Here is a 22,091-nt window from a genome sequence, read left to right as displayed (position 1 = left end):
AAAAAAAAAAAAAAAAAAAAAAAAAAAAAAAAAAAAAAAGAAAAAATAAAAAAAAAAAAAAAAAAGAAAGCCAAAGTATGGTGTAACTTGTAATAGGCTCACACAGCACTTCAGCAGTGTTCACTAGTGATGCCAAAATATGTTCCACGATTTAGTATTTAAGTTAGTACTTTAAATTTAGGTATATGCAAAAGATTACAGTCACGTTGTGTTGGCTGATCAGAGAACACATCAAGGACGAATATATGCAATATTTGATTAATTGCTGTAATTACCTGTAGACATAGTTCACAAGGTCTAAAAACTGGGCGTTTAATTCAAGGTCTTCTGGAAAACGTTTTTCTATGTAGGTCATCATTTTCACAAGCAAAATGGACTTCTCCCGGAGTGTAGGTGTCTGTACGAAATTTGTTTTTTAAAAGAAAAGGTCAATTACTTCTATTTGAGAAAAGGGTGTTTAAAAGTATCTGAGCCATTTGCTCTAATTTTTTAAGCTCCTATAATTTTCTCAAATACAAGACAAGGCCATTTCTAAACAGAAAAATCAAAGATGTACCAATATAATTTTCACAGGGGCTACCAACTCACTTTGGACAGAAAGCAACTAAATTACAAAACAAATCAGAAGTTTGCAAGCATATCACTGAGTTAAACAACAGTCCCTCATTACAATTATTATTTGTCTTACCTTCACCGCCATAAAAGGCTAATAGGTAAGCGTCCTTTATTTTAACATTTTAACAGAAGTAAAGCCACATTAAGATGAATACCAGTTAATCTCAAATTTCTATTTAGAGTCTGTTAAGCACACTAAGAAAAACCCATCTTAATGAAGAAAAGATACTGTGATGCAAATAGAGGAGAAAACAATGTTTGCTTCAAGAAGTTTCAGGAAGAAGAGCGGGAAGGTGTTGCCCGACTCTTCTCTCACATCCAGAGGAAGGTCAGTCAGGTGGCTGAGCACAGTGCCCTCTTCCCAGCTCACCTGATTGGCTGCCATTGGCGAGTTATTCTTAACCCATTCTTCCACGATTTTAACCACAGCCCGGAGGATTTTAGCATCTGATGACTTTTCAATGAGGGATGTCAGAATGGCCTGGATGAAGTTCTTCCTCATCTCCATGCTCATCACGGCCAGACGCGTTTTCACCAGCTCCAGGCTCAGCATCACCAGCTCGCTTGTGCCTGTCCATGCAAAGAAAGAGAACATACCCCAACAAACCTTACAAATGCACTTAACAGGCAGCCACTCAGCATTACTTGGCATGTTGGGTTCTGCCTATTTCCCTCCCAAATATTTCCTCCAGCAACGAGAACTCTGGGATTTAAAGCAACTCACCATCGCAAGGGTGGCCCTATAGGAGTCCTCCTCATGAGAGACGATGGAGATTATGGGACGAGCACAGGCCACCCCAGCTTCTCCACACCAGCCCTAAAGTCATGGTCATGGCACTTGTGCCGTAAGGTGCATCTAGCAGCCGTGCCTGCCACAACCCCCTGCTAGCTGGTCCCCCAACACCATGTCATCCAGATTCCTGGAGCCCACTGCTCATGTCTGGAACCTACGACTTAACTTTTCAGAAATAGCAACTCTGATTAAGCAATCTCTGTTCTATAGCAATTGTTGGATAACTCTCACTTGGTGGTTAATGCTTCAAATAAAAGTCCAAACACTTTAAAATTTCCTCATTCTTACACTCACAAATTTTAAAAATGAGTCTTGTACTTTTTTTTTTTTTTTTAATAAAAGATGACCAGTAAGGGGATCTTAACCCTTAGCTTGGTGTTGTCAGCACCACGCTCAGCCAGTGAGCGAACCGGCCATCCCTATATAGGATCCGAACCCGTGGCCTTGGTGTTATCAGCACCGCAACTCTCCCGAGTGAGCCATGGGCTGGCCCCAAAATGAGTCTTGTTTTGATTTTAAACCTCTTTGCTGAAAAACAATAATGAATTACATAGAAACGACAGGACAACACATTAATTCACGTTCACTTTAGAGTTCAATCACGCAACCTGCACTGCTCAGGTGTTCCACAAAGTCTGAGGAAAAACCACTGGAGACCGAGTTTGTCACCTGAGCTTGCTTCTGTGCTTCCTGATGCTGCCTGTGGATTTAAATGCTCTCGGACCATCTTCTGCAGGGAGCGCATAAAGACTGAAATCAGCCTGTCTATGTAGCTCGGGTTGTTGCTGCAGGCAGACTTGAGGATCATAAGGGTTCCTAGAACGTAGAAATTCAGTGGTTTTTATAGTGGGGAAAAAAAAGTTGAGTAATAAAAATGCGCTATTTAAAACATATATTCTGACAAAATTATGTGTTGATCCCAAGTGTCAACACTGTAAGCTTTTATGTGGCATATACTACATTCATCACTCCCAATTCTTAATGATGTCAACATCATCATGCATGAGAACTGATTTTTGTGCTTCAGTAGAATAACATTCTTATTTTTCAGTTACAGCAAACTACCCTAAGTGAAGCTTTATTTTTGGCCCTTGATGTATTTGGAGGAAAAAAAGAAAACCCTTTCTTTTTTATCTAGCCTATCTGGACATGACAAATATTTTAGAATTTGATTTGCACTTCGTTCTGAAAAATTGTATAAGATCAATAAAATTCAGCAAAGTCAACACTAGAAGGGGGACACTGAGTTCATGAAAAAAATGTATCTTTCATAACTGCTATCTTTATAATCATCTTGACGCTAACCTATACGTTGTATTTTAAATCTGTACTCATGGATCACATCACAGAACATCCAGAGGGTATTTACCATTTACAGGTACTATCATCCCACACTTGGACCTTTCTAGGCCTGCTTTGCTAAAAGGCTGATTATGGCCCATCTGATTCAAAGATGGGTAACCCCAACACTCGATGATGAGGATGATGAATATGGGATGTGTTCTGCTGTTCCTGGTTGCTGTGCTCTCCTCTACCGAGCAGATGCTGGTGAGAGCAAAGCCAACTCTCTAGGCTCACCTCCCCAATGGCTGCTCCTGCCTGCTGTCATCCTCTCAAAGGAGGGAGGCAGGGCCAGTGGAGGTCAGCGCTTCTCAACAAGAGTCCTTGGGAGCATGAACAACGAGAGCAGATACTCTGCTATGCTATGACGGAAGAAAGGATCTACAGGAAGAGAAGTCACACAAGCACTCTTATGCCCCAAATCTACCTGGTTCCAGAATAGAGAGAGCAAGCTTGGATAGCAAGGGATATCATTTTAACCAAATTTATCTAGCTTCTGAATTTCTGAGAACAACTAACAAGACCGAGTCTGGAGAGCAAAAAAATTTATCCCAAAACAATGTACTCAGTTTGCAAATTCAGACACAAGCACACCAGAGCTGTTTGTGCTTGTATACGTATTTGTATACTTGTACACAGAAAGATGACATACACAACAAAATGTTAAGACTGATTAGAACTGTGTAGAGAGGCTTACAGGTGATGCTTACTTAGTTTTCCCTCATTTGTATTTTCAAAGTCTTACACAATAAATATGTAATAAGGAAGAACAAAATTTGTAAGGTGCTAACCCAAAGCCTAATCCTAACTAAAGACATGGAGTATGACAAAAAGCAGAGTATACACTTCCAGACATACAAAGGCCAAAGTCATCCAGCTGCCCTAATTACCTGAGAAAGCAATTCTCATTTCACCTAGGGCAGCCAGAGCCTCACCAATCAGATGGGACAAGTTATTGTCTTGTGAGTGGCTTATTGGATGGGGGACACATATACACACTTGTACAAAGCTTTAGCAGCAGCTGTGTGTTTAGTGTAACACTAGGTCAGAAGGATCCATGGGCCATGGGGCAAATCCCCTCACAACTGAAGCCTACACTGGGGGCTGAGGAGGGAGGCACAGAGGAGGCACCAGTGACAGGTGGCATGGGGCTGTTCACCTCAAAGACTACGTGGGATGGTGGCCTTGTGGGAACCAGGCAACAAAGACACCTGAACATCAGCTCAAAGCTCCTCCCACAACCTGAGCCTCTCCTGTAGGAACACATGTCCAGTGAGCAGGGACAATGCCAAACTGAACCACTGCTGGGAAAACCAGACAGACACACACACTCACCAAAGAGCTGTGAGGGGTTCGCGTTGGTGGCCTTCTCGTAGTTGGTGAGTCCTTCGTAGATGACCTTTCCAACGGCTGCATAGAGGCACTCCAGCTCTTCGTACTTAGAAGCCACACTGGAAGTACCTGAAACACAAGTCGGGATCTTGGGACTGTGGTGAGGACTTTTGGGCCCCTGCAGTTGTTACACTAGGGACTGAGTTTTAGTTGTTCTGGTGTCTGCAGCAACTAGCACAGGTACTTCTCCACTGCAGCACTGTGTGGACCTCACCTGTGGGCTGGTTCCCATTTTATACAAATAAGAGCCAATGTATTATCTCATCAAGCCTCACCAAAATGTGCTCTAAATATACTAATTTACATTCTGCCAAAATTTGATCTTGTCAACTGTTCAACATTTGACACAATACTTTAACCTAACTTCCCTTTAATACCTTGAGGAAACAGTCATCTTCCGCTGATAAAGAACTGCACTTCCAAAGCAGACAAAAAACAGTGCAATGACTGCTGCCGTTCTGAAGGAAAGGCACCAATGAAAAAAGGTCACATACTTGGCTCTGTTGGGAAAATACTCATCAGGCGGGAGAGAAGGCTGTGGACGGCTCGTAAAACTTTGGTGTTTCCACATGTCATACAGGCAGCAATTCCACGTTGCAGGGGTTTGAAGCTACTTAGGATGGCTGGAGACTGGAGAACAGTTAGCAAGAAACTCAGCACTTCCAATCCTGTGCATATATTTCCATAGTTAACTTGATTTGGCTGCTCCTGGAATGAGAACACAGGCCACTCACAGATGGAATAAATTTTCTGGTACGGTGCACTACAGAAACATAAATCCAAGGAAATTTAAAACCATATGCCATTAAGTATCTGGAACTAAGTAAAAAAACTATGAAAGAATTAACACATCAAACATACAAAAAGCATGTGGCCATCATATACAACAGGATTTCATAAGAACGATTCTTTTATAAATTTGCTTTAAATATTTAGTCAAACCACTTTATAAAAGTTCATTTAAATATTAATATTTTTTAAATCACAAACTCTGGACTAAAAAGGAGAAGTTATTACAGTGAATTCTGCTTTTTTTCTCCCACTTTATTAATTAAAATATAAATAACCTTCCAAAAAGGGAATTTCTTTGAAGAAGTATCTTTGAAACTGTGTATCATGAAACCAATTTGACAGATGATGCCATCATCAGAAAAAATAAAGGAAACGAAACTAAATAAAACAGAAAATAGAGTGCATGGCATGTGATAAGAACAGGCACTGTGGCTTCATGAAAATTTTTGTTTCTGTGGTTCGTCCACGTACGTGCCTTATATATGAACTGTGTCTATGCACTGGGTTGTGAGGGAGGATCTCTCACTTACTGGGGGTTACAGGAATAAAGGCAGAAAGCCACCGCTAGCACAGCACATTGCTTTATGAAAACGCTAGGTTATTAGGTGGGCAGAGGCTGTCCACTTATGGCTGAGCTTTTAATTATGACTGTGCTTCATAGAAAAGTAATTCAACCTTTCAAAGAGATAAAGAATAAAGAAACCTGAATGCAATCACAAGGTTAAGCACCAGACCAGAATCAAAGTAAGCACTGCAGTCTCGGGGGCTGTTTATAGCACTGTTTCATTGCACAGGTAAAACGTAAGCAACGTGTTAGTCTTTGTAGTCCAAAATTACAAATGCTTACAATAGGTTTTATAATCCTGATAGTGAAGCTTTCACATTCCATCACACTACTAGACATATCAAATCTGGATAAAGTTTGATAAGAACCTTAAAAAAGAGAATAGCTTGGCTACCAACAGAAAATTATAGGATCATGGTTTTTATAAAAATAAACAAACAAAAACACCACCAAAATAATCAGCATTTGGGGCTATCTTCTTGTTACCTGACTAAACCGTATGAGTATAATACAGTGCTTGATAACTAATTATATGTCCATCATTCAAATCTCTTTTAGGGGCTGGCTAGTTAGCTCATTTGGATTAAGTGTAGTGTTGATAACACTAAGGTCAAAGGTTCAGATCCCTATACTGGCCAGCTGTCAAAAAATAAATAAAACAAATAAAATCTGTTTTAAAAATTCAAGCTAAGTTTAAAGGTTGTTGCATAAGTCAACTAAACATGTTTATCCCAAGTCAACTGGTAGGTCGGTTTAACAAATTTGTCTGCAAAATGCAAGAGAACTGTTGTTATGTTTTAGACATTGCCAAGTTTATTTAGGGCTGCAGATGAGAGCTGTGCGTTAGTCAAACTGCCTCCTTATTAGCAGCCAGAAGAGGCCATGACTGGCCAAGGGCACAGGAGAGGTGGGATTTGAGGATTAGGCCAAGAAGGGATTCACAAACATCCATCCAGCCCTGAGAGCTGAGGTCCCAGCATCTGATAACAGCCTTGGTGGCCTGTCCTGGCCCTTCAGACCCGTGCACCTACCACAGTCATCAGCAGCTTGTCGAACCACTGCAGCTTGAGCTCAGATTTGGACCACATGTCCGGCCGCAATGCAGTCTTCAGAAGATTCACACAACGGCGAGACAGCACCTCCCCGGGAGACCCCGCAGTGTTGGTGTTATCATTAACCTGGAAATTCATCCAAATTAAAGCTGGCATTTCACAGTGTCCACGTTTACAGTCATTCTAATGACACTGCTTCTCAACTCTGCCTTGTGCTCACGCATTCCAGTGCCCCCTGACTCTTTCCTGCCACAGCCCCCTCCTATGCAGCGTGGGTCACGGGACGTCCCAGCACAGTGCCTCACACACTGCAAGACCCACTATTTTGTTTAATAGCCTAAGAACTTAAGAGTCCCAAATTCAAAAAAAATGAGACACTCAGGAAGATTTCATTTTCAATTCTTTTTTAAATATAAAAATAAAAAGTTTGAGAAGTGGATTCCCAACTTTATGAAAATACATATTGATATGAATGATAAGTAAACCCAAGCTCTAAACGCACTTAAATTACTAAATGTTGTACATATTTTATGTAGGCTGGATCCCAACACCTTTCTGAGCTGTGTACCATTCCCATTTTAAGAACGTAGAAGAGAAAACTTGGAAGTTAAATAATTAGCCCAAAATCACTGAATTACTACATTTTACCAACGCTATAATGCTAAGTATAGGACACACCATTATTTTATTACCACTGTAAGAAAAAAAATTTTTTTTAAGAAAAATCATATCAATTATAAGACACAGGCAGATTTCAGAAATATTAACCTGCCAGGATATCAATGGAATTTGGTAAGAAAGTGACAGATTTAGCTCTCAGGCCCTGGTATGTGTATTTCTTTTTTGACCGAACTGTCACAGATAACATTCTGGAGTATTACTAAGTAGTCTTTGCTCTGCAGAGGCCCATACCTGACAAGCCACGCGGATGAGGAAGTTCACCACAGTGTCTGTATGCTGCTTGTCAATGGGCTTGGCAAGAAGAGAGTCAGCTCCAGGCAGTGACTGGCTCCTCCCAAACACCTAGGAAAAGACCATCCTTTAAGGCAGGAAGAGAACTTTCAACAAGAATTTCCAACAAAGGTGTTAACCTATTCAGCCAGCTAATGGGTAAGTGACACCTCCCAGGGAGAGATGCTATTCTGGGCATTAGGCAAATCAGAGACAGGTGTGGTCTCTGCCCTAGTGAAATCTGCACATCCAGCAGGCAGGCAGATGACTGATAAAGTGGCGATGAAGAAGTAACAGCTCACGTGATGGAGAAGAAAAGGGAGTGAGGCCCGTGAAGTGAAGGCACAGCCTTGAGGCAGATCCTCAGAATGAGAAGAAGCCGGCCATGAGACAAGGGAAGAGAGAACAGCTCCAGGTAGAAAGAAAAGAGCCAAGCAGGCCACGAGCCAAGGGAAGAGAAAACAGCTCCAGGTAGAGAGAAAAGAGCCAGAGGACATGTCCTAAGCAAGCAAAGAACCAGGAGTATCCGCAGAGTAGAGGACAGGCCTGTGTGGCCAGAGCACTGTGAGAAGCCATCAGCAGGGCTAGATCCCCCAGGCCCTGGATGCCACGATCAAGTGGAAAGTTTAAGTGAGGGAACAATGTAACAATTATTTTTAACTTTTAATTTTGAAATGATTATAAGATTCACAAGAAATTACAAAAACATTATTACAAACATCTAGGTACACTTTACCCAGCTTCCCCTAAGTTTTGAAAAGAATGTTTTTTCGTACTCTGCTTTGTGAAAAATGTATTGAAGGGGGATAAAAATGGGAGCAGTGAGAGGAACTGGGTGACAGTAATTGCCATTGTGGTGTCACCCTGCCAAATGGGTATCAGTAACTCCCATCGCGGGTGAGAGGTGGCAGGGATGAGAGCAGGAGGGGGTATTCATGGCAGGGCTGACAGGGCTTGCTGTCGACCAGGTGTGTGTGGAGAAGCAAACGAACAAAGCGCAGAGGGTGCCGGGTTTCCAACTGGAGCCCAGGGGGACACAGGTGCCACCTAAATGGGGGAACGATGAGGGTGGGAGAAGAGCTTGACCTCAGGTGTACAAAGCTGGAAGTGCAGCCAGCCACACCAGCACTTAAGAGCTAGAGCTCAGCGCTCCCAGGGCCGCCTCCCTGACAAGGGGTGGACAGAGTGATGCCCAGGACCCTCTTGGCAGCTGCCCTCCAAATGAAATAGGACACGAGTCTTCACGTCATGAGTTTCTACCTGTGAGCGCAGCATTCCCAGGTGCCTCTAGAGTGAAGTTTGGCATGGAGCCCACTTTCAATAAATGAGCAAATTCCCACGAGGATGCACAGAACCCCTAAAGAAAGCACATGATCTTACTGCGCTGATGGCTCCGGTGGCCGTCCTAAAGCGTTTCACTTCCTGGGCAGAATCCACTGACAGGCCTCTTTTAATGGAGGATGAGACAGAATTGACTCCTTCTCCACTGGAATTTGGGTCCATATCTGAATCCGGCTTAAACACACACACACACACACAGAACCACTTTACTTTAGACTGATATCTGGGAGAAGTGTGAGGAATATGATTAGGCACGACACTGAGGGTTGACATTCCTACCTGCTGGTCCTTGATCCTCTGCAATTCCCATTTGATGACGACTTCAGACAGGTCCACAGCCAGCCTTCTCTGCTCAATAGTGACACTGAGTGTGAAGCCCAGCCTCTGCATGGCGCTCACCATGTGCTGCACCAAGTGGTGCCGCACTGGATAGTACACCTGCGGGCGTGGGGCAGTGTCACATCAGGGATGTTGGACCTGGCCCCAGCACACATGCACATGCAAATACACATGTACACACACACCCAACCCACCTCGGCCACAACACACACATACAACCCAACCTCATGCTCAAGATTTCTGAATCATAACTTTATCAAGGAAATTCCCATTCCCTTACATATGTGTGTTTATCAAACCTCCCCTACCCTCACTGAGTCCCAGCATGAGAGTATATTTTAGACTTCTAGTACCATCTTTAAAATGTTGAAAAACTGTACTCTCTTTAGGTAGGACAGCAAGTACAGTCACATGTATCGAACTTTAGCCTTCGTATCATAACTGCTTAAGACTAAGAAGCAAATTTCCAATTTTAAAAGAGCTAGCTGTAAAAGAATTACCTTTTGACTCAATCCTTTCTCCTCTACCCAAAATCTACAAAAACATTTACATAGAAACAAATCCCACAAAGGGGATGATTTGGCTATAGAAAAGAAGGTGCTGGCAAGCCAAGTGACCAAAATCTAGAGTTAATGACAACTACCTCCCACCCTAAAGTAACAACTTATCTGCATTCAGGGTTTAAAAAAAAAATGTAGTCACAGAAAGCAGCATACAGCTGGGATACATCTCTATACTATAGCAATTTCCATGTTGATAAAGCTATGCACACATACACAAACTGATCAGTGAACTAGGAACAGCTTTACTCAAAGATGAATGTGACCACCTTATTACTGTAGAAAAAGAAAGACAGGCAAAGGCTCAAAGCAATCTATAGTATTTTCTATATACCTTAAAATGCTGTACTATCAAATGCAAAATATGGACCAGCTGAGGGACTGTGTGCCCCTCCTCCACAATGATCTTCCTGGTCCAGTGAGTCAGCATCTGGTGCCCATCCTCCATCCTGGCAGGCACTGCTGGAGTCAAAATGGCCATTGCTTGTCTGACAATCGCTCGAGCTTCCATTGCATGAGCCTTAAGAAGACTATGAAACACCTACAACAGGAAGATTCTTATGTGAGATGAGAATTAAGGCTTTAAAACACAAGATATGGGCAGCAGGGGGAGGGGGTCAGAGCAAGATGGCTGACTAGAAGGATACATTGCTCGTCTCTACCACAAAGACAGAGAATACACTGAATACACAACTATACTTGGATGAAAAAGATTAAGGGAGAGAACTGGAACACATCAAAAGAGCAGCAGAAGTGCTGGTGAGTGCAGAAACCCAGGACAGCCAAGTGGAGTACGAAAGAGAATTCCTGGCCACCACATCCATCCACCAACAGGGAGCAGCAAGGACCCAGGAGGAGCCTCTGCCTGCAGGAAAGAGGTGAGTAAGCACAGCCTGAGCCAGTGGCCCGACCCACAGTGGAATTTCCCTTCCTCTATGACCATACACTCAGTGGTAGTAACCACTCATGGAGCCCACGTGACTGCACTGACCCAGAGAGAGACACAAGTGGAGTTGATCCTGGGCCCCAGACCACTACAGTGATCAACTGCAGTTTGGAATCAGCCCCAACACTGAGGCCATTATTTCCATTTGGCCCTGGCATCGGCTCCACACCCCTGAGGCCACATCATTGCACCAGGGTGCTTAAACCACGTGGTGTCCTGTGCCCTGGGAAGAGGTGATCCAGTGCAACAAGGGTGCCACCCTCAGGACAGAGGGGTCAGCATGCACAATTTACAAAGCCTGAAAGCCACCCAATCGCAGCCTCTAGCCACTGCTGAAAATCTTGCCTTCTTGGGTGAACACGCTTATAATTCTTACAGCCATGAGGAGGTGGTGGAAGACTCATACACCTCTTTCAGGCACAGACCCATGCCTGTAGCACCAGTGAAGCTGCCCAGGGCTGCCTGCCCCAGCAGGGGGCCCTCAGAGAGACCAAAAGTCTTTCTTAGTGGCACAGAAATCCACCACAGCCCCAATGACCTTGTGCAGGACAGCTCCTAGGCATAGCTGAGGAGCTCCAGGGTGTGCCAATACCTCTCAGCATCATTGGGGCCTTCCTACAACTGCCTCGCCATCACTCATCATCGTGGAAATGCAAACCAAAACCACACTGAGTTAGACTGGCTATTATAAAAAAGAGAGAGAATAATAAATGCTGATAAGAATACAGGGAAAGGGGAGCCTTCCTACACTATTGCTGGGTCTGTAAATTAGTACAGCCATTATGGAAAACAGTATGGAGGTTTCTCAAACAACTTTGGATAGAACTACCATATCCTCTAGCAACCCCACTGCTGGGTATACATCCAAAGGAATGTAATCATCATGTTGAAGGTATACCTGCACTCCCATGTACTCTGCCAATTACAGACGCAGGGATGAGGTTGGAGAAAATTACATTACATAAAATAAGCCAGATACAGTAAAAGAAATATCACGTCTTCACTCATAAGTGGGAGCTAAAAAATAAATAAATAAAAAAGGAAGGAAGGAAAGACAGACAGATGGACAATCATAACAACACACTGAAGTTTCAGAAGGAGAGAAGAGAACTCTGTTTACTAGAGGTGAGGGAGAGGGAAGGGATAGCAAGAAATGGGTTAATGGACACAAGACAACTAATTAGGAAAAATAAGTCCTATTTATGTGTACAGTCGAGGTAGGTACCTATAATTAACATTAATTTATTGCATGTTACCAAATAACTAAAAGAGAGGAGATCAAATGTCCTCAACACAAAGAAATGACTACATTTTGTAATGATGAATATGCTGATTATCCTGACTTATCATCACACATTGTACAAAGGTACTGACATTCAACTCTGTACCCCACAAATATGTATAATAAATTACATTTCAATAAAGGAAAAAAATAAGTAAACAAGATACAAACGATCACCTGGGACCAAGGCATGATATTTTTCCAAAAACAGTTTTTAAAAATCTCACAGGAATCTTGGACCGGCCCGCTTGGGAGCGTGGCAGCGTTCCCGCCGAGGGTTCGGATCCCACATACAGACCAGTTCCCGCTCACTGGCTGAGCGAGGTGCGACGCAACACCGAGGGTTGCGATCCCGTTGCCGGTCCGTTTCCGGTACGGGTGCGACACTGAGGGTTGCGATCCATTGCCGGACACGAAAAAAGACAAAAAGGAGAAAAAAAAAAAAAAAATCTCACAGGAATCTCTTATTAGGAAATGACTTAGTTGCTTTCTCTTTCATTAAGCTTTGATCAATGAATACATTGATTCTAATATTTAGTGAGTACCTACTATGTGCCTGTGCTGAGCTAGGCCAGGGTATACAAGATGAGTAAGACCTAGCTCCTTACAGGGATCTGATGTCTAGCCTAACCAGTGGGAAGTCAGTTGAGGTACAGGGATCATTTCACTCTGGCTACATATGGAAAATGTAGTAAAAAGGGCCAATATTAGAGGCAGTGGTAAGTGACAATTGCAATAGTTCAGGTGAGAGGTGAAGGCCTGATATAAGGTCACAGGAACACAAAGAAGAAGACCCAACCAGTACTGAGGGTGGAAGGGACAGGAAGGGTGCTGGAATCAATAAGACTTGCCAATGCCTGGGTACTGGGAAGGAACAGAGGGGATCAAAGCTGGACCTTGAGTGTTTCTCTCTGGAAAGCAGTGCCAACCACAAGACTGGAGTTACATCTCAAGTGCCTGTGGGAATCAAGTGTTTCTGACAGGCCACTGGCTTTATCTGGGTCTTGAGTTTAACACCACAAAAGTTCATAGGAGGGAACGGTCAGGGGAAAATCATCAAAGGTGGCCCCGCAGAATAAGACAAGAGCTATCATTGACCAAAAGCTGAACACTCAAGTATATTATTACATTTCAATCTTACACAGAGACATTACTCGCCATGGGACATGAAATCTATGAGTGGGTGAAACAAAACTCAAACCCGGGGTTGTCTGACAGCAAAGCCAAGCCTAAACCACCGAGAGACTTCAAGGAAGAAGCTCCTGAAACCATCAACACAGCACAGCAGTTATAAGATGAAGGTTCACAAGTACCTATTGTCTTTGCCTATAAGGAGTGGGCTAGTACCCTTGACAAAACATTTTCCATGGAATGTCAGAGTTGGAAGCCAGAACACAATGGGTAGAGAAGCTTGAGGTGGAAAAGGGAGATGTTTTGTCTTAAAGGGATGGCTGCACAGGGACTAGAGTGCAGAGCAGTGACAAGGAAGGAAAGAGAGAGAACCCATGGCAGGGTTCACAGTTTGTTCCCTCCCCCTAATTTTTACTGTGGTAAAATACACACAACATAAACTTTACCATCTTAACCATTCTTAAGTGTACAGCTCAGGGACATTAAGCACATTCACAGTTTTGTGCAACTATCACTACGATTCACCTCCAGACTTTTTCATCTTCGCAGACTGAAGCTCTGAACCCTTTACACACTAACTCCCCATTCCCTCTCCCCAGCCCCTGGTAACTTCTATTCTACTTTCTGTCTCTGAATTTGACTACTCTAAATACCTCATAAGTGGAATCATAGAGTATTTACAGCAGAGATGGGTATTTTTCATTGGTATTGGGAAAAGACAACAGAAAAGGAGAGGCTGAGAGTGGACCAGGCAGCAAGGTGTACATGTGGGAATGTATGTGAATGTTGATGAACAGGGAGTCCTCCAAAATACCTGAAGGACAATCTTCTTATGTATTGCAAATTTGGCAATGATGTGTGCCAGAAGTAAGTGCCCGCTGTATTTGCAAGCCGGGTCTACACAAGCCTTGGAGAGCAGGCAGGGCCACGCGAAGGTCATCAGGCGGCGCAACTTGCTGTTGCGGTTCTTGTTGTTGTCGTGGATGTGGTGGGGAGCATGCTCTACCAGCAGCGTGGCATACTGCAGAAGGTAGATCCTCAGGGAGTCCAGCATGTCTGCTTGCTTCTCTGGGTCCAGGACCTGCTGGCAGAGACAAGCAGGAAGGAACTCACTTCCAGTTTTGAACTGTGTTACCTACCAGGAATAGTTTAAACCTTAAAAAAGATATATACAGACAGACACACGCATGCACACACTATATATATAATATATAAAATATATATGAAACATAAGAATTAAGTTTTACAATGAGGGAATTGATAATGTCACATCAATTTTCTTTTATATATGGATTAGAAACTCACCAAATTTTATTTCAATGTGAAAAAAAAGGCAGGCTTAGAAGTCAGAATGCAGTGGGTAGAGGAGCTTGAGGCAGAAAAGGAAGAAGACCTCTTTGATATAAGCTGATTTAGGACAGAGATTCTCAACTTCCAAGTAGTTGAGATTTTTTTCCTCGTCAGCTTTTATCTATTCCTTATTTTTCTGCATTATGATCAGAAAATGTGCCCAAGAAAAATACCTACTTTAACAAATTGTTATGGTTTTCTAATGTGACCAAGTATCTGATACATTTTTGTATGTGTTTTGTGGACATGAGAAAAAAATGTACAAGGGCCAGCCCGTGGCTCACTCAGGAGAGTGTGGTGCTGACAACACCAAGTCAAGGGTTAAGATCCCCTTACCGGTCATCTTTTAAAAAAAAAGAAAAAGAAAAAAATGTACAAGGGCCAGCCCGTGGCTCACTCAGGAGAGTGTGGTGCTGATAACACCAAGGCCACGGGTTTGGATCCTGTATAGGGATGGCTGCTTAGCTCACTTGGAGAGTGTGGTGCTGACAACACCAAGTCAAGGGTTAAGATCCCCTTACCGGTCATCTTTTAAAAAAAAAGAAAAAGAAAAAAATGTACATTCTCTGAGGAATATTCTACATCAAATATACTTGTATGTTATACTCAATCATAATATAATCAAGTATAATGACTGCATCATTCAATTCAACTAAGTATCCTAACCACTATCAGTGGTTCAATTCTGAAAGACAGACTGAAGTCTTTTTATTGAGGTTCCCTTTAGCACCTAATGATCCTCTCTTTCAGGATCTGCTGTTTCTTGGCCGCCCCTCACCCTGGGCTCCAGCCTGTCCATCACATTTCTCCTTATCCCAACATTCAAAATCCAACTTTTCACTGATCCCAAATCAGCTGCATCTGACCTAGGACACACAGACAAGAGAAGCTAACATAAGGAAGGGGCCCTGTCTGGGCCACCACCTCCCTATGGTTGCCCAGAATAAGGCAAATATCAGTAAGTAGACCAAGAATAAATCCCTGGGCCCAGCTCTAATTCTTAGGGTAGCGGGTGGGGTGGAGGGAATGTCAAAACTGTAGGAAGAAGACAAAGATTATGTAAGGATCAGTGACCTGCCAATGCGGACAACAGTCCCCTGTGCCTTGATCCCAGGACAGAATGGGTAAGAAACCAGCTGTGTCCTTCTAGGGAGCATAAACACTATGTGGCAATTGCCCCTAGAGACTTGTTAATTAGCATTTCAGATGTGAAATGCCAATCTTCATCACTCAGCATTCCAACAAACAACTCACATCTCAATTTAACAACCTCAAGGCAAACACAACCTCTAACGTGAAATTCAATACAATAAGCCTTAGGGAAATAACACAATGCAGGCATTTAATTCTAAAAAACTTCTTTAGCATAAACTGTAAACACTGTTGTAAAAATGCACAGAGACCTTAAAACCTAAATAATTTCAGACATTACTATTGTCACAACAGTGTTTAACTTGGTCACAAAAAGTCACAGCAGCAACTGGAGCCAGTCTAATCCTTTCACTGGCTTTTAGTAGATTCTTTTGCAAAGCTAAACATAAACTAGAATGTCAAAACTCTGCTGACCAGTAACAGAGACTTTCACAAAATAAGTGATATCTGAATTATCACTGAGGTGTACTCTGTTTATTGGAATCTATTCATATGGAAAAATTTATTCATTCCAAAGGAGGCTGGCTTCAAAAATTCACTAATAAGACTTGTAATGTAATGCTCTGATATAAACTGATGCAATCACGGAAGAAAAAGCCTTGAGAGAATGAACTTATTTCAATGAACCCCTAAGACACACATACATTCATTCATCTGCCAAAGTACTTCTCATGCCCATGCACTGTTAGCAATACCACCTTGGTTATAAACACGCTGGTGATGCTTTCTGGGTTATCTCCTTCTGGATTGGGAGGACCTAGGAGCTGCTCTCCTTCGCCCTTCTCAAAGCTGTATAAGAAAGCAGGATTCAAGATATGCTGTAGAACCTAAAAAAAATTTTTAAATGAAGAAAAAGAAAAACAAAGCCATTTGTTTAGCAATAAACCCCTTATTTATTTCTTTAATAAAGTGGGAAGGACAAACAGTTTTGGCCGTACCACATCATAAAGTTAGAACTCAACCAAGGATGCAACTGCTCATCTTGACTTCTATTCAAATGGCAATTGGAAAGGCAGTTGAAAAACTTGAGGAAAAGAGATGCCAGCCTGGTTATTGTTCTCACTTCAAACAAATCAATTTCTAAAAACAAGGAAACTAACTACTTTTCAACACTGGTTCACTGCTGGATCTGCCTATGTTCCTTATCAATGGCATCTTCTCATCAGCGGTCCAGCAATGGAGACACAGCAGGACAGCAACGGGGCCCGAGGTTTCCTAGAAAATTAGCCCACACACCTGTAGCCTTCTACCGCCTGACAACAAACTCACCTTGGCTTTCAGTTCATCTCCAAAGTTGGGGTCATTGAAGTCTACAAAGCGAAAAAACAGGGCGCGTTTTTGTGCGATGCTATAATTTTTGGGAATCTCTTCCTCCATGTACTCTTTTAAGAATGTCATGTTGCAGAGAAAACGACCAGTAAAGGCTCGGAGCAACTGGAAGAGCAATTCTATATCTCCGTAATTCCTTCTGGAAGGGTCAAAAGAAGAAAACAGGTTAACTTAACGGCAAATTTCATTACGATGTGTCATCTCTGACTTGCCTTTCAAACAGCTCAAAGTAACAGTCCATTCTCTACAACAAATTTGACTACACGTATCCAGTGAATCATGGCTTAGTATGAATTAGGCAAGAGGCTCTGGCTTAGCTTAACAGACAGAACAAGTCAGGTGACATAAAGCATACTGAACACGCACTTGCAATAATTCAGCAGACAGTAGGCCAGCAGCTTGGGCTCTTTCCAGTTGGTGGCAGCCATGTTCTCTTTGCGGTGTCTTTCCTGAAAGGTGTCACTAACCCACACACGTCTCAACTGGCTCACCAGAGAATGCTGATTAGCCAGCCAGGAGTCATCATTTTTTACTATAATACTTATGATCTGTCAAAGAGGAGACAATTAGGAAACCATGTCTTGATTAGACTGTTGGGTTCAGGGGCCTAATGAAGAGACAGTACCTTGATGGCCTGGAACTGGAGGTCCAAGCGCATGGTGCTAGTGCTGGGCGAGCCAGGGCGCACTGCAGTCTGGGCACCCCCTGGCAGCAGCAGGGTGATAAACCTGTTAGGGTTGGCCGCCAGCACATCCCGCAGAGGTCTGGCATCTTTGTGTTTTAAAAAGCTCTGAAAGCAAAACAAACAGGAAAGCTGCTTTTAGCTAATCAAACTCACAAAAGGTTAGAAGATATGAATTCTGAGGTTCTTTCTAAATCTCTCTAGGCTGGCTAAAAAAAAAAAAATTAAAATAAAATAAATAAATCACTGAAAGCACCTCTTGTAAAAGATGCTTTTAAGCAGTCATCACATTTCATGAAGATGATTTTATAATCCTGGCAGCACATTCGTTACCACCACCAAAATCCTGCAAAGAGTGATTTCAAAAAGTGTGTCTGTGGAGCTGAGCTTTCTATAGACACAACCAAACAGTAATGATGTTTGCAATATTCAAATGTATCTCAGAAAAACAAAGCTAGGACACCGAGCAGTAAAACAGGAATTTAACATTTTAGAGCACACTGGCTAACATGAATTTGCAGGGACCCCTGACCCAGCCACTTGCAGATCTCACCATAAACATTCTGCTCCACTGGGGATCGTTCAACGTTGCTTCCATCATAAACAACTCCACTGTCTGCGAGGGGTGCCGGGTCAGGAACTTGATCAGAGGCTCTCGAAATGGACTGCCCGCCTACGAAACACGTGGAAAACTGCATCCCTTCTCAGGGCTTGAGGCTCTTCTCTGTCACCTCTCTACCATGGTAGGAACACACACTTCCCCCTTGCAACTGGAGTGCACCAACAATTGCACGTAAACGTCACCATCTGACATCTTTAAACTGTTAGATAAATCCATTTCCAATACAAAAAGTAAAAATATTACAAATAACTGAGGGAGGAAGAATCAGAATTAACCCTCAGTTTGACCCTTACCTCAATCAACATCGCCCGCTCTGTTTTCATTACAACCTCTAACAAAGGCTTGACCAGAGTTTGAGGTGCAGCTGGGATCAGATGAAAAAGGTTTATAATTGCCGAACAAATCTTCATTTCCTAGTAAAGAGAATCAGAAATTATAAGTAGGTCAATTAATTTTGCTAGCAAGGGAGATCAATGCCACTATAAACCCTACTACAGTCTAACTACATTTGCAGGGCTAGCCAATGAAGCAGAGTTAACATGTAAAAACCAACAACTTACCAGTCTTAGATTATAACTGTGTTGTGTCCTAAGAAACTAACTGCCTGTGGCCTTCAGAGTTCACGTGTCAATGTGCATTGGGGGGATTAGGGGGGCGCAGGCTGGCTGTGTGTACCTGTCGTGATTATGGCTGTTTGTTTTCACGCACACTGACTAGTAGAGGTTACTCTATGGGTCGCCTATACTACTCCCCCTCAAAGAGGCAGGGACAATCAACCCTGTGGCCATGAGAACCTTAGGACTGCCCCGCTTTGCTGCAGCATCACAGGGTTTTCCCAATACACTAGTTTCTAAGGGCACAGACTTCTTTTGCTCTCAAAACCTAGCAGAGAAAGTTCCTCAAACAAGTATTTACCCTAGAAATTAAGTATCAATGTAAATAAATGACTGATCATGGTGCTAAATGTTTGTCAACCAGGCCTAAAAATAAAGCTGACAAACTGCTCCACTGAATCATATGAAAAATGTGTGAGGGCCGGCCCGGTGGCGCACTGGATAGTGCGCCGCTTGGGAAGTGCGGCGGCGCTCCCGTCCGAGGGTTCGGATCCCACATACAGAAAAAAAAAAAAAAAAAAAAAAAAAAAAAAGAAAAATGTGTGAAATGCCAAGAGTTTTCGCTGTCTAATGTGCTAACAGCTCAGTGGTAGACTGCTCTGTCATTCCAACTTCCCATCCTGTTTCCGCAGTTTTGCTTCTGCCATTCAAAGGAATTCTCTCTGGCCACAGGGAAGGAAAGATGCCCTGATATACCCTGTGTAACAGGAGATTCATTACTCTGTGTGTGGTAAAACGGGGATGATAAACACGGTCGTGAAGGACCACATTCCCAGCAGCACTTGAGATGCTTTTCAAAACTTCTCTTTAAACCAAAAGGCAAGTCAGAGAGATGGGTAAGAAATGAGAAAAATCAGCTGTGTCACCCCATCCCACCCCTAGAGTCTTCTTCTACAGAATTTTCAAGTCTTTGGACAGAATAAGTTCTATTGTCATTATAATGTTCTAAAATGGTACTTTTTTATACTATGGTTTTTCACTTTCAAAACATTGTCATAAAAATCACTTCTTTTGGTCTTCACAACACCACCAGAAGATAGGAATGACATGTTATTTTATCCCCATTTTACAGAACAAGGATAACTCAAGAGTTTGTCCAAAGTCACACCGTGTTCTAACTACTTCAGTGTGTGTGCACATGTGAGACAAAGATGAAGAGGCTGGGGGGTGTAGTGGGGGGGGGACAATGGGGCTTTAAATTCAAGGCAGTCAGTAAGTCAATAGTGTGAAAGAAGATATAAGTATTCCCACTTTCTAGCAGGTGTACTATATTCTTTATGGAGTTTCCTCTTAGAAGGCTGTTAGATGTGACTTCATATGAACATCATGGTAGCAAAACCCAATTCAATCTTAAATGGTATTGACATACTGCAATTCTAACATGTAGAAAACAAAAGAACTTAGAATCTTGCTTAAAATGTCCTAATATAAAACATGCTCGGCATCTGGACAGTTCACAGCAATTATACTAATACAACTCCGCCACAGACAGACGATACAGTTCACCGCACTCAAAGGCACAACGCACTCTGTCCATGACAGAACCACAACACAGCTAACAAGTCACGGCAAAATCAAGTACGACAACAACCCCCTCCTGCAACTCCACTGAAATTCTCACCTCTACCCCTTCCATGGCAGGCTGAACCAAAACAAAAATTACAGCATGAAAAAAGGCAACAAAAAGGTACAAAGAAAAGAAAAGAAAAGAAACGATAAACTGTTCTTCACATTGCAAGTCATAAACTGACTTTTAATAGGTTGTTCTCACCTCAAACTGACAGAATGGAGACAAGGAACATCTCCCGCACTCTGAAATGCTTTCCTGAGGATGGGGAGGAAAATCATCTTTTTTCTATTTATGTTATTTACACAAAAACTTCCCATATACTCAAACACAGTAAGGATTATTGGGGTTAACAAGACAGTAAAGACACAATTATAAGAAAGCACACAATAATTAACAAATGCTCAACAGCAAAAGGCACACTTTCCACCCTTGAGATGTCAAACACAGCCCTTCTGATACAGGACATCTAATAGAGAGTGTGCTTTTCCCCTAAATCAAATTTTTAATACAGGGTTTCAGAATTCTTGTCTAAGGGGAGAAACTGTAAGACCTTGTTGCAATGCAACTGCATTTTTTTAAAAAAGACCTCTTTTGTAGAGTGAATAATTCAAGATTTCACGTGAAGTTCTAAGACATTAAAAAGCTCTCTTTCCCAGTTATAGACAGAAGAGGACCAGGTAAGTTAGCCCCATCAGTTAAGCATGTCTAATGACCCCATCCCCACCCCAAAGAACCCAAAGGCCATGGTACCACCCACTAGAGAGCTGGGTTATCTTGTGAAGTGAAGCAGTCTGCATAAATCTAGGTAGGGGTGTGTGTGTGTGTGTGTATGTGTGCAGATGTGTGTGTAGAACTGGCATAATGAGTGGTCATGCATTCTGTCCTATAAGCTCAATGTTAAAAGGGAAGATTCCTAAACATAGTAACGGTGCAAAGCTCTGATGAACACTAGTACCTGAAGTACACACAGGAGGTTTTATTTGCGTTTTTGTTAACTATTTAACATATCTTCAGTTATACTGTCTCCACTAAGCAATGTTATTTGGGGATTCTACCAAACAGGAACAAACTACTCTCTGAGGCCCATTATGCATCTTGTACAACATCCATAAAAAAATGATCAGAGCTCACAAGCTGAGAGGAACAGCTCTGGGCCTGGCTCTGAGCTTAAGTGATGAAGCCATGGCCACGTTGGCCGCCTCTGGACCCCAAAAGGCCCTGGTTCTGAGTTCAGATGTGTGGCCAACCTCACAGAGCTCGAGGTTCCACAGCTGGTCCAGTAATGCACGCATATGATGATAAAAACGTTCCAGCAGGAGCTTGAGGACTTCCCAGTACCCATGACTCCATCCCCTATACAACTGTGCCTCCTGCAAATAATTTGCTATAAGCGTTTATGAAATCGTTTTGATTCAGCGAAAGTTGTTCATCTACCCACTAGGTCTTTTTAATTTTTATTCTAAAATTACGTGCTTCAGAGAACTAACATATTATAAAAACAAACATAAAGTTTAAAGCAAAAATACTTAACAGATGAGAGATGGGGAGGAAAAGCACAGAGGCATCTGCACCTACTCCCAAGAGCTTAGGCTTTATTAATACACTCTGCTCTCCTCCGTGAGGGTTTTCTGATTTTTTCTCTGCACGTATAAATAACAAACCTTCAAAGGGT

General features: G+C 42.5%; 1 protein-coding gene across 2 annotated transcripts in view; it reads right to left on the bottom strand.

Annotated features, from left to right (window-relative positions):
• The window catches only part of TRRAP (transformation/transcription domain-associated protein), a 136,329-nt gene that overhangs the window by 49,323 nt on the left and 64,915 nt on the right, over positions 1–22,091 (bottom strand). Inside the window, exons 31-49 of one of the 2 annotated variants that reach the window (XM_008588784.1) lie at positions 20,621–20,674; positions 20,471–20,491; positions 18,529–18,648; positions 18,167–18,286; positions 17,557–17,721; positions 17,298–17,479; positions 16,872–17,070; positions 16,301–16,429; positions 13,915–14,181; positions 10,076–10,282; positions 9,122–9,280; positions 8,882–9,016; positions 7,463–7,573; positions 6,530–6,676; positions 4,636–4,849; positions 4,085–4,210; positions 2,078–2,224; positions 986–1,185; positions 276–397 (exon numbers count right to left, since the gene is read on the bottom strand). In XM_008588784.1, coding sequence (XP_008587006.1) covers positions 276–397; positions 986–1,185; positions 2,078–2,224; positions 4,085–4,210; positions 4,636–4,849; positions 6,530–6,676; positions 7,463–7,573; positions 8,882–9,016; positions 9,122–9,280; positions 10,076–10,282; positions 13,915–14,181; positions 16,301–16,429; positions 16,872–17,070; positions 17,298–17,479; positions 17,557–17,721; positions 18,167–18,286; positions 18,529–18,648; positions 20,471–20,491; positions 20,621–20,674 — 2,825 coding nt within the window. The remainder of the gene's footprint in view (positions 1–275; positions 398–985; positions 1,186–2,077; positions 2,225–4,084; positions 4,211–4,635; positions 4,850–6,529; positions 6,677–7,462; positions 7,574–8,881; positions 9,017–9,121; positions 9,281–10,075; positions 10,283–13,914; positions 14,182–16,300; positions 16,430–16,871; positions 17,071–17,297; positions 17,480–17,556; positions 17,722–18,166; positions 18,287–18,528; positions 18,649–20,470; positions 20,492–20,620; positions 20,675–22,091) is intronic. The other variant, XM_008588785.1, reaches the window with a different exon arrangement.

This window comes from Galeopterus variegatus, unplaced genomic scaffold (assembly GCF_000696425.1).
Source record: "Galeopterus variegatus unplaced genomic scaffold, G_variegatus-3.0.2 Scaffold5034, whole genome shotgun sequence".
NCBI lineage: Eukaryota > Metazoa > Chordata > Mammalia > Dermoptera > Cynocephalidae > Galeopterus > Galeopterus variegatus.
This window is presented reverse-complemented; position numbering and strand designations above follow the sequence as displayed.